Source organism: Somniosus microcephalus, chromosome 1, assembly GCF_052327205.1.
Source record: "Somniosus microcephalus isolate GS21.2 chromosome 1, FLI_Smic_1.0, whole genome shotgun sequence".
In the NCBI taxonomy this organism is placed as follows: Eukaryota; Metazoa; Chordata; class Chondrichthyes; order Squaliformes; family Somniosidae; genus Somniosus; species Somniosus microcephalus.
The window spans coordinates 150,696,690-150,709,953 of NC_140987.1; the positions used below are offsets into that span (position 1 = coordinate 150,696,690).

Consider the following 13,264-nt stretch of genomic DNA (forward strand, 5'->3'; position numbering starts at 1 on the left):
TATCGAGGCGGTTACGCCTTTAAGAGTTCCCAGTTCTTGTTGAAATACCTCTTTAGCGTTAGCCAAGATTTTCGACAATCGTCCAGGTGTGACGTCGTCATCCTTTTTACCAGCCACCGTCAGTGCCTGAATGGAGTGCCAGTCTAAACTTATCTTTCTGATCCATTCACGTCCCAATAACGGTGGTCCACCATCTTGCAGTATGTACAGATACAATTTCTGTATTTCCTTGCCGTTGTATTCGACAGGCACCCTTATTTTCCCTCTGGTGTATACTTTCTGCCCTGTATATGCCTTCAAGACAATGGATGCGTCTTTCAAGGGTATGTGTGAGAATAGCCGCTCGTAGTCTCGTCGATTCATGATGGTCAGGGCTGATCCTGTATCCAATTCCATTTTGACTTGGGACCCTGCTATCGTGAGGGTGACCCAAATGGTTCGGTGATCCTCTTTTGTGATTACGTTGTATAGTTTGAGACAGCTTAGTCTCTTGTTCCCGGATTCACTATCGCTCTTCTGGTCTTCGGAACTACTGTCCGTCATCTTTTGTACTTTCCTGTACTTTTCCTTAGTGTTCTTTTTGTTGTCGTTAGTCTTCTTCCTGGACCTGCAAACTCGTGCAATGTGTCCCATCTTTCCGCATTGCCTGCATGTTTTGTCCTTGGACCAGCAGTCCTTCTGGTCATGGGTTGTTCTGCCGCAGCGATAACATTTTTCAAATCCCCGTGTCATTTCATGGGTGCCGTATTCCTGTGGCTTTTGCTGTATTTCCGCAGCTCCCCTTGCTGCTGCTTCGTACGATACTGCCACGCTGAAAGCCTTATCTAGCGTCAGCTCTTTCTCTGAGAGTAACCTCTTCTGGGTTCCTTCACTCAGGAGTCCACAGACAAATTTGTCCCGTAGGGTATCTGCCAGTCCTGCTCCGAACTGGCAGTGCTTTGATAGCTTGCGTAGTTCCGTAAGGTAATCAGCATTGCTCTCATCTTTATGCTGATTTCTCTTGTGGAATTTAAATCTTTCTGCTATCAGCAGCGGTGTAGGATTTAGGTGATCCTGTAGGATATCAACAATTTCGTTAAAACTCTTCGCCATCGGTTTGACTGGAGTGATCAGGTTCCGCAATAGGCCGTACGTTCTTGCGCCCATTAAGTTTAGTAGTACCGATGCCTTTTTCTCATCGGCTACTTCATTTGCCTTGCAATATACTTCGACTCTTTCCACATACGTGGTCCAGTCTTCTATTGCATTATCGAAGGCAGTGATATTGCCAGTCTTCGGCATCTTGGAGATCTAAGATGGCGCCTCCCGCGCTTTGCCTTCTTCCCCGATTGAACAAAATGGCGCCTCCCGCGCTTTGCCTTCTTCCCCGCTGGATTAAGATGGCGCCTCCCGCGCTTTCTGTCTTTTCCGCTGCTGCTAGCGCTGTTGCTGGCGTTTTTATGCCTTGATGGCGACGCCCTATGGTCTTCGCGCACTTCCCCCCCCGCGCTGCTGCCAACGCCGCTCTCCACGGTCCCTGTGGCAAACTGCAGCTCCTCGCGGCTTTCTGCGCTTCTAATTTCTTTTATTTTAATTACTGTTCCCGTCGTCAGAGCAGACCCTATGGGACACTTTCCTCCTTCTTCTCAGGTCTGTACGCTGCCCGGCTTCGTAGCACCGGCCGCGCCCTGTGTGCTCCACCCTCTCTCTCTCTCTTCTCTTCCCGACAACGCTGCTTGGCCCCGTTGAAAAGCCACCCGATCGAGCTCTAGCCCGCCGCAGCCCAGGAAGGATCAGTGTACTACCTGCCACCAGCCCGATTAGCTGGAACACCATAGACTGGATAACCAAGCCCAGCTCTCGACAGCCTCTCCTGCAAATCTTCAAATTCTATGAATCAGAGGGCGGTTGCCCACGGTCGACGCCCGTTTCTTCTGTTTGTTTTTTTTTCTTTTTGGATTTCTTCCTTCTGGACTCGACCTCTAACAACTTTGCTTCAGGGATGGATCCCCGTGAGGTGGTGCAGAACTGTAGGTAAGTTCGGGTCTGTTCGTCGCCAGTGTAACGTCCGTGTGTAATTGAGACACGGACTGCAGAAGTTGGTTATAACAGGGGTTTACTAAATGGAGACAAAACTGGAACTACTATACAAAGTTACTACACAGGCTTATATACAGGGGTGGTCACTACTGGTACTGCAGTATACAGGGGCTGCAGAATATAGTTCCTTCTTCAAGGTACATACACTACACAAAGCACCTACAAGACTGCAAAGACTACTTCTAAGGCTCCAAAGCTATGACTTCACGCTTAAATATAAGCCAGGAAAGGAAATGGTGCTAGCAGATGTGTTATCTCGATTGTCACCATATGAGAAACACGAGGTGGAGGGTCTAACAGTAAAAATCCACCACCTAGTGAGTGTTACCCCTACAAAGCTCAGTCAAATCAGAGATGAGACTAGCAAAGATGAGGAATTGCAACTACTCACACAACAAGTGATACAGGGGTGGCCGGAGAGAATCCAGCAGGTACAGGCGACAATTTGTCAATACTGGACGATTAGAGACGATATTGCAGTAGAAGATGGTATTCTCCTTGCTGGGTCGAGGATCATCGTGCCAAAGACGATACATAGAAACATAGAAGATAGGAGGAGTAGGCCATTCGGCCCTTCGAGCCTGCTCCGCCATTCAACGAGATCATGGCTGATCATCCAAACCCTAGCACCCGGTCCCTACACCGACAGCCATCCCACCCAAGCCCTATCCCCGTAACCCCACGTATTTAATCCCCCCTAACACTAAGGGTCAATTTTTATCATGGCCAATCAACCTAACCCGCACATCTTTGGACTGTGGGAGGAAACCGGAGCACCCGGAGAAAACCCACGCAAACACGGGGAGAATGTGCAAACTCCACACAGACAGTCACCCGAGGCCAGATTTGAACCTGGGTCCCTGGCGCTGTGAGGCAACAGTGCTAACCACGATGCAGACAGAACTTCTCCATCTAATACATGAAGGCCACATGGGAATGTAGAAATGCAAGCTGAGAGCCAGATCAGCTGTATACTGGATAGGCATGTAAAAAAATATCGAACAGATGTTTTCTGCATGTGGTATATGCCAGAAATACAGAAATGCACAACAGAAAGAGGAGATGATACCTAGTGAAATACCGTCAAGACCATGGCACACTGTTGGGGCAGATCTCTTCATGTGCAATCAAGAATGGTATCTCATAGTGACAGATTGCTATTCCAAGTTTCCTTTTGTGAGAAGGATGAAAGATCTGAGAGCCACAACTACCACCAGAATTGCAAAGAGCTTGTTTGCTGAACAAGGAATCCCGGAAAAGGTAATCTGTGACAATGGAACCCAGTTCACATCGAGTGAATTCAGAGCTCTGGCAGAAAAGTATGGGTTCAAAATAGTAACCTCATCCCCACATTTCCCAAGGGGACACAGGTTCATCGAAAGACAGATCCAGACTGTCAAGAGAACTCTCATCAAAAGCAGTGAGATGGGGGAAGGCCAAGACCTTGCCCTCCTATCACTCAGATCAACACCACTGAAAGCAGACATGAAATCACCTGCAGAATTGCTGAATGGGAGGAAGTTTAAGACTACCCTACCAGCAAAAATACATCCTTCCCAGGACCAGGAGGATTTCAGACAGAAGCTGGCAGAAGCACAAGTCGTAGGAAGCAAATATTACGACAAACATGCAAAGATGCTACCAGAATTGCTGAATGGGCAATCAGTGCATGTGCAAGACCCGGTGTTGAAAACCTGGAATCCAGCCAAGGTAATTGGAAAAGCTGATACTCCAAGATCCTACTTCGTAGAGACCGAACCTGGTAACCAATACAGATGGAACAGACTCCACATCAGACCTTCACCTGAACTGTTTAAGCAGCAGACAACATCAGCAACATTGACAACACCAGCTATCACAAGCAGTACAATGCCAGAAACAAGCGCCACAAATCAAACAACCACGAGCATGCACACTTCAACTCCAAGTGCGACAGCAACAACAACAAGAAGAGCGGAACACACCAAAACACCGCAGAGAGGAGTGGTCACCACCAAATCCACAAGATGGAGGGACAACATCCAACCACCTGAGGGATATCGTGAATAAGAAAAGAAAACTCACGATTCTTTGTATTTGATAATAATAGTTTAGATATATTTTTTAAAATTTAATTTAATTTAATGTTTTAGTTTTTTTGAGAAAGAGGGATGTTACATCATTATATTATTACATTGTTAAATGGAACTACTTGTTACATCGTTATATGGAACTACTTTGGTTAGTGTATTTATATTGCTATGTGGCACACTGTGAAAGGGAGTGCGCAGTGCAAGGTGGGACATCTTGTATCACTCCGCACCATGCGGCAGCAACATCATAAAAGCAAGAATACAACTGAGCGAAAGTCGTAAACTAAAATGAGTTAAAAGTGTCTGTATTACATAGTAATAAGAACACAAGGAGACACAACAGGGGCGATCTAATAGAGGTGTTTAAAATGATGAAGGCATTCAGTAGGGTAGATACAGAGAAACCATTTCCTCTGGTGGGGGGAATCCAGAACAAGGAGGCATATTCTTAAAATTAGAGCTAGGCCAGTCAGGAGTGACATGAGGAAGCACTTTTTCCACACAAAGTGTAGTGGAAACGTAGAATTCCCTACCTCAAAAGCCTGTTGGGCCAATTGAAATTTTCAAGACTGAGATCGATAGATGTTTGTTAGTCAAGCTGTTCCAGCACAGGTACAACACTGGCATCTATCCGACAATGTGGAAAACTGCCCAGGTATGTCCTGTCCACAAAACCAGGACAAATCAAATCCAGCTAATTACCGCCCCATCAGTCTACTCTCAATCATCAGCAAAGTGATGGAAGGGGTCGTCGAGAGTGCTATCAAGCGGTACTTACCAATAATCTGCTCACCGATGCTCAGTCTGGGTTCTGCCAGGACCACCTGGCTCCAGACCGCATTACAGCCTTGGTCTAATCATGGACAAAAGAGCTGAATTCCAGAGGTGAGGTGAGAGTGGCTGCCCTTGACATCAAGGCAGCATTTGACCGAGTGTGGCATTAAGGAGCCCTAGTAAAATTGAAGTCAAAAGGAATCGGGCAAAACTCTCCACTGGCTCAAGTCATACCTAGCACAAAGGAAGATGTTTGTGGTTGTTGGAGGCCAATCATCTCAGCCCCAGGACATGGCTGCAGGAGCTCCTCAGGGCAATATCTTCGGGCCAACCATCTTCAGCTGCTTCATCAAAGACCTTCCCTCAATCATGAGGTCAGAAGTGGGGATTTTCGCTGAGGATTTGCAACTCCTCAGATAATGAAGCAGTACGTGCCTGCGGCAAGACCTGGACAACATTCAAGCTTGGGCTGATAAGTGCAATTTTCACGCCACACATGTGCCATGTAATGACCATCTCCAACAAGAGAGAGTCTAACCACTTCCCCATGACATTCAATGGCATTGCCGCTGGGTCAAAATCCTGGAACTCCCTACTGAACAGCACTGTGGGAGTACCTTCACCACACAGACTGTAGTGGTTCAAGAAGGTGGCTCACCACCCCACCTTCTCAAGGGAAATTAGGGATGGGCAATAAATGCTGGCCTTGTCAGCGCCACCCACATCCCATGACTGAATTAAAAAATGGTCACTCCGCTGCCAATCTGAATTCCTAACTACTTTTCTCCTCAGCTAGTTGTTCAGGTGTGGGTAGAAATATTCCACCTTTAAGGAGATCCACAGCTATGTTACTTAAAAGTTTTGTGGAAATCCCAAGGATTGAGAGCAAGGCAAAAGGAAGAATACATTACTAAGGTTGGTCATGGTGGATGGCATGCCGTAATAATTTGATGTTTCAGCTAAATTAAGTATATGAAAATGATACATCCTCGAATATCATGGAACACAGAACATCCTGCAATGGATTAATTTTGCAGCACTGGTAAGGATCTCCAGATAGATTAATCAGAATGAATCAGTTAAATTTTATTGATCCAAGTATTGGCCTGGAAACACATAGGTTCAAGAAGACAGCTCACCACTACCTTCTCAAGGGCAATTAGGGATGGACAATAAATGCTGGCTTCACCAGTAATGCCCACATCCCATATATAAATAAAACAAAAGGCCGCGATTTTGCTGACCTCGGCGAGTCTGGGGCGGACAATGTCGGTGGCGGGTCTCGGCCCCGCTGCTGGCTTCATCCCGGCCTCTGAAATGATTTTCCCGTTGATTGGGCTTGTTAAGCCCGCCCAGCGAGTTTCCCGGCCAATTAGAGGAAGCGGGTCTGGTGACGTCACTTGATGACGTGTCATCAGCCAGTTTCCTTAAAGGGACCATGCCCAAATTTAGTTTGACGTTTGATTGTCAGTGTTCTACAGCATTGAGGTGCTGCAAACACTGACAAGCACTGCACAGAGGTGCACGGCTGCACCCAGGTTCTCCCATGACTCCCTCGATATGCTTATGGAGGGAGTCACAGCACGCAGAGAGGTCCTCTTCCCTCCCGATGGGCGGAAGAGACCTCCCCAGGACACCAGCACAGCCTGGTTGCACACTGCACAGGAGGGCACAAGCAGGGATGTTGGCAGGAGGACCTGGATGCAGTGGCGTAAACCTTTCAATGATCTCATTAGATCACGAAACGTTAGTACAAAGCCACACTCAACCTCATCCTGCTGAGCCTCTCCTCACATCCCCGTCACTCTACCTTCCCTACCCTACTCCTGCACATCCTTACTCACACCAACTTACCTTGCACCTCCACCCATCCCTCTCTATCTACATTATCACATCCCCATCTCACTTGCCACTCCTCACACTCACCCTCATCCTAGTGCAATCATACCAACTAACAACACACAAGGGTAGGCACTTGGGTGTTTTAGCTAATGTTCATATAAAGTTTCTGTTAATGTGAGTCATACGTTGAAATCTTTATTTTCAACACTTTCCATTCTTGGATAGATTTGTGTGCAGCTTTGGAAGTGGCTTAGTGAGTTGCAGTGAATGGTGAAGCATAACAGTACCCCCCGCAATGCTGATGAGTGTGAAAGGAAAGGCTTGGGCATTGTAGGGATGCTTTATGTTGTTGGTGTGGGGTGGTGCCAACCTGGCGCATCATGGGGCAGCCAGGGTGTACAGCGTCAAGTGAAGTAAATCTATCCATGGTGAGGCCATCCCTGGCATCCCGGGCAGCAATGTGCTCGGGTGCTGATGCCCTGTGTCCTGTGCAGCATCAGGTGATTGTGGAGAAGGTTGGTGTTGTTGTTGGTGCTGCTGGTGTGCCTGGAGCTGCTGGTGTTGGGGCTCATCACAGTCAGATTCTGAGGACCAAGGTGAGAGAGTATAAAGGGCACCCATGCTGATGGAATAGATGGCAGGTGAAGTCGAGTTGACAGAAGTGATGTGTCAATGGTGAGAGAGGTAATGAGGTCAGACTGGATGGAGACTTGTGTAAAGACTTGTAGCATGGTGAATCTGTTGTGGAAATGCAGTGAGGAAGAGCTTGTGGCTGAGGGAAGATATCTCTGTCAGGTGGGAGCTTTTACTTGACATTTAAAGCTGTCAACTCATCAGCTGATTCAATGGCCACTGACCTCCCGCCTCAGTTTCACAGACATGGTCTAGCAACACCGTGAAACCCGTGGGCGAGCTGTCAAATTCAAAAGGTAAGTGCAAAACCATTGTTAAGTGGCTGTAAACAAGCCACTAATCATTTAAATTGGATTCCCCACCGCTGCCTGTCGGGTCTGCTCAGCGCTGGCAGACCCGACATTGGGGGAGGCAAGTGTGCGCGATTTGACAGTGGGTTCCCAACCCGCTGTCAATCAATTCACATTTAATTGCCAACCCGCCACCGATCCCGTCCACTGAGCACCAGCAAAATTCCGGCCATAATATTTATAGCCTGAGTATCTCACTTCCCTTTACCATTGATTGCCACTGGACATTTGAGACTTCACAACCATACCGATGTTCACTGCTTTAAAAGTTGCTTAATACCAATAAGATGGTGCTGGTGGTAGAGGGTGTGTTGATGAGATATGTGTGGCTCTGTATTTCTGCTTCCTTTCAACTGTTATCCTTGTTCTCAAAGTAACAGGTAGATTGGAGAATTTTGTTTTATTCCTAGAAAAAGTGACTTTTGTTTTAATGATCTAATATTGGTTAAAACCATAGCCCAAAATAGCATTGTAGGAAACATTAGAAAGGAAACATTTTTTAAAAATGGGTTGTAGTCCTATAAAGGTCTTACCTGAATTCTTCAGATTCATAGTCATCAATGGAGCTAAAAATAAAAATTATTTTGACACATTAATAATGTACTTCATATTTTGTCCACATTATATAATACCTATACAGTTACTGAGAAAGTTATCCAGAGATTTAATACATTGATACGTCAGTTTTCCATACAGACTTTTAATTATTACATAAACACTATTCTCTGACAAGAGTGCTGAGGGTCCAAGGTAGTAATATCTCCTCAAAGTTAAAACTCTTTCTTGTTGATCTACCATAATTAATTGTTGAATAGTTTCCTGCTCATCCAAAACAGCCTGAGGTGAATTGGCAAACTCCTATTAGGAGTTTGTATTATTGCCAGGAGTTCAGTAAAGCATGATGGTGGGTACAACTTTGGAGGTTTACCGTTCACATTTTCCTTTATCAGATTTGTAATTGCTTCCTATTGTTTACTTTATCCTTACAGTTTGAAAGAGAAAAAACTTACCCATACTGCTTAATTTCCACTTTCTCATTTGATTTTGTTTTTGTTTTCTCTACTTTTTGCCTATTTTGTTTCCCTTTAAATCATTTCTTTTTTTTCTTGTTTGCTTTGGCCAGTCTCTCCATTACCTTAAATAACAACAGAAAATGCTGGAAATACTCAGCAGGCCAGGCAGCATCCGTGGAGAGAGAAACAGAGTTAAGGTTTCAGAACTGATGAAGGGTCCCAGACCTGAAACGTTAACTCTGTTTCTCTCTCCACGGATGCTGCCTGGCCTGCTGAGTATTTCCAGCATTTTCTGCTGTTATTTCAGATTTCCAGCATCTGCAGTATTTTGCTACTCTCCATTACCTTTCTAGGTAGGAGATGGAAAGTCACTTTAATACCAACAGAGACAGATCTTACCCAGGCTGTTCAGCATCTAATACAGCTCTATTATCTATGGCAATTACCCCTGTACAGAGTCTTTCTTTTATGAAAGGTAAATATCACCTCCACCAAGGCCAAACTGTTCGACAGTGATGCAAACCATCCTTCCCATCTTAGTTGCAGCTCTGATCAAGAATCTTAATAGGAGTGGTTATGATTTGGGCACTCTCACAAAATGTTGGTCTTATGTTCATGACAAAAAGGCAGCTTCCAGAAACAGGCAAGTTTCCCATGTACCCATATATGTGTGTGGGTTATTATGCCCAGATTTAATAGTTAACCGCTAACTGTGGTATATTGTTTATTAGATGTCACATGGGGTGCCTACCATGTTCTTTTCCATATATCATTACATCAATAGATCAGTTCTTAGAGAATAAAACTATGTCAGAATTTATTTACAAATTAATTAATGCACAGAAGCCAAATGATACATTAAGATACTGAATGAATGTGGACAGTAATGTTTTGAACAGCATTCTCACCCACTTCCTTCTGCGTCCACCCCTGAAAAAAAGCTCTTCCCATAAGTCACTTACAACAGCACTTTCAAACTCCCAACTCTCTAGTCTATGGCCCCTCCATTTGCAGTGCTTCTGCACATACTTCTGCAGCTGCTCAGTCAACCTTTGATGTACTTGTCCTCAGTAAATCCTTTACTCTCTCCCAGCCTGGTCATTCTCTCTGGTGCGGCCTCCATCTTCAATTCCATAAATCCAAGGGTGTAGACTTGAAAGTATGTAGCGCACAACTGGTTTAACCACTCACTGCCAGATCTGGCTGGACCATATCAAGCACTATAAGGCCCTGCTCCCTCTGCCAAAACGGCTCACTACTTCAGGATCATCCTGGAATGCAAAGATAACCCCGGCTTCTTTTCTCTACTACGAACCGGCTCCTTAAACCCCTCTCCCCTACCTCCTCCATCCTCACCTCCAAGAACAGGTGCGAGGGGCTCACAGACTTCTTTGTTACCAAGATTGAGACCATCCATTCAGCTGCCTCTGCTGCATCCCTCTCTTCCCTATGCCAATCAAACCAAGTTGCTCCCTAAGATCCCCCTGCCCTAGCTTGAACTCGGGTCTTTATCTAGTTTCTCTCCTATCTCCCCTCATTCCCTCGGCAAGCTCATCTTGTCCATGAGACCTACTTTCTGCTCTATCGACCCTATTCCCAGTAAACTGCTGACCACCCCCATGCTAGTTGATATTGTAAATGTTTCCCTCTCCTCAGGTACTGTCCCCCTCCCTTTCAAATCTGCCATCCTCAACCCTCTCCTCAAAAGAAAACACTTCTGACCCTTGTCCTTGCAAACTACCATCCTATCCTCTTCAAAGTCCTCGAACATGTTGTCGCCTCCCAAATTGGGGCCCATTTTTCCTGCAACTCCATGTTTGAACCTCTCCAATCAGGTTTCTACCCCCGCCACAGCATGGAAACGGTCCTATTAAAAATCACAAATTATATCCTCTGTGACTGTGGTGCACTTTCCCTCCTCATCTTTCTCAACCTCTCTGCAGTTTTCAACATGTTCATTCACACCATCCTCCTCCAACGCCTCTTCTTCATTGTCCAGCTGATTAGGCAAGCCATCGTCTGGTTCCACTCTTACCTATCCAGCCGTAGCCAGAGGTGGGTTTTTCTTCCCACCATCGCACCATTATCTCTGGAGTCCCCCAAAGATCTATTCTTGGCCCCCTCCTATTTCTCATTTACATGCTGCCGCTTGGTGACATAATCTGAGGACATGACATCAGCTTCCACATTTATGCTGATGACACCCAGGTCTACCTCACAAACACCTCTTTCAACCCCTCCACTGCCTCTGGTCTGACATCCAGTACTGGATGAACCAATATTTCCTCCAATGAAACATTGGGAAGTACTGAAGCCATTGTCTTCGGCCCCTGCCACAAACTTCTTGCCCTCATCAGCGATTCCATCCCCCTTAGGCTGATCCAGACTATTCAGCAATCTCAGCGTCCTATTTGACCCTGAGCTGAGCTTCCCATTCATTATCCTCTCCATCAAAGACCGCCTACTTCCACCTCCGCAACATCGCTTATTTCCATCCCTGGCTTACCTTATCTGCTGCTGAAACCCTCAACCATGCTTTTGTTACCTCCAGACTCAACTATTCCAATGCTCTCCTGGCCAATCTCTCAACTTCCACCCTCCATTACTTGAGCTCATCCAAAACTCTGCTGCTCATATCCGAATCTACACCAATTCCCGTTCATCCTTCACTCCTTTGCTCGCTAACCTACATTGGCTCCCAGTCCACCAACGCTTTGTTCTAAAATTTTCATCCTCGTGCTTAAATCCCTTCATGGCCTCGTCCTTCCCTATCTCTGCAACATCCTCCATCTCTACAACTCTCCCGGAAATTTTTGGTTCTCCAACTATGGGCTCTTGTACATCCCCCACGCCCTTCGCCCCACTATTGGCAGCTGTGCCTTCAGCCATCTAGGCCCTAAGCAATTTTAAATTGGAGATGTTGGGGGATCGTGAGTCAATGTAGATCAGCAAGGACAGGAGTGATGGGTTACGGGACATTATGCAGGATAGAATACGGATAGTTTTGGATGATCTGAAGTATACAGAGCTTCGAGGATGGGAGGCCAGCATTTGAATAGTCGAGTCTGGAAGTGACAAAAACATGGATTGGAGTGGTCGTGGCAGAGAATATGCTGTCTTTTAAGGGAATAATTATTTGAAGCAAAAGAAGGTTACAAGGCTATGAGGAGAGCGCGGGGCAGTAGGATTAGTTTTGGATTGCCCCAGCAAAGAGCACAGAAACGATGGGGGGAAAGGACCTCTTTCAGCACTGTAAACTTCTACAGTTCCCCAATTCCAGTCAGGTGATTTTACCTTGTTTCATAGTATGCAAAGTATGCTGTCGTGTCTGCTAACTTGATGCTGTACGTGAACTTTTTAGCAGAGGTGGTAGAGTTTATTGTCCAAAAAAAATGCATAACTTGTTTTCTTTCTAGTACCCAAAACTCAGCTGATTTCAGCCTTGTTCTCTTAGAACATATAGAGTGGACTCTACCGTATTATTTGCTACACCCTAATAAATTGCTTTTGTTGTCTGTAGAACTGAGAAAAAAAAATCTCCTGAGGAGTTTGCATACGTACTACGATAGATGTGTATTTTAAAGTAAGTATTCAACTTACCCACAACTTTCAACTTTTGGTAAAGAAGGAAGATGACGAATGTTAAGAAAATCTAGAAATATTTTGGGTAGTTCTTCATTCTCATTCAGAATAGCCTGTCAAAAGACATATAAATTAACAACAGCCTTATTCAAAACTTATTGAAATGTAGCTTGTACAGTGCATTATTGCATATTGTTACGTGTGCACATGAAAACAATTGGATTTCTACACTGCTGACATTGCTGAAAACAGAGGAAAAAGAATTTTAATTAAAATACATGGGGGTAAAAATTTGGTTGCTTTGCACCTCCCGTTAACGCCCTAAGAGGCCTTGAGTGCCGGGCTTGTTTGCCAGCACTCCCAATCCCTGGTGGCCCAGCTGGGCGCCGGGACACGCTGCGCCAGGCCCCTCTCCTTTAATAAGGGGAGGAAGGCCTGCAGTACCGCGGCACGTCGCACCGTGATATTGCCTCGCAGCGCCCCAAGAGGGAAAAGGGGCGCTTCCAGTAGCGCCTCTCCTCCCTCTCGGGGCGCTACCTGGGAAAATCGGCCGCGGAGGCGCTAATTTTTTCAGGGCGCTAAAAGTAGTGCCCCGGCGAAGTTAGCGCCCCAAAGGGGGTGCGACTCAATTGTTCCCCCATGCTATAAGCTTTAGAAACATAGTCACCCAATGTTCCATCTAATTATTTATAAGGGGCTGCGCGGCCCGTTCACAGTTGCGTGCATGCGCAAAACTTAACGTTGGAAAAGCCGGTCCCGGGCTGCGCGGGACCGGCAACGAACTGTGCGGCCTCGCCAAGGTTAACGGCCGCCCGCCAAAAAAGCCAAGGCAGCACCGCTATTTTGGTGCTGCCTGCTGATTTAAATTAGCGCAGCACAGAAACTCCCGTGCAACGCTCTCTTTCCAGTGGTAACGTCA

The 13,264-nt window shown here is 46.0% G+C and overlaps 1 protein-coding gene across 2 annotated transcripts in view; it reads right to left on the minus strand.

Annotated features, from left to right (window-relative positions):
* The window catches only part of LOC147124410 (sorting nexin-24), a 291,382-nt gene that overhangs the window by 22,086 nt on the left and 256,032 nt on the right, over positions 1 to 13,264 (minus strand). For both annotated transcript variants that reach the window (XM_085986697.1, XM_085986707.1), the window contains 2 exons: positions 12,364 to 12,458; positions 8,284 to 8,316 (listed from right to left, as the gene is read on the minus strand). In XM_085986697.1, coding sequence (XP_085842823.1) covers positions 8,284 to 8,316; positions 12,364 to 12,458 — 128 coding nt within the window. The remainder of the gene's footprint in view (positions 1 to 8,283; positions 8,317 to 12,363; positions 12,459 to 13,264) is intronic.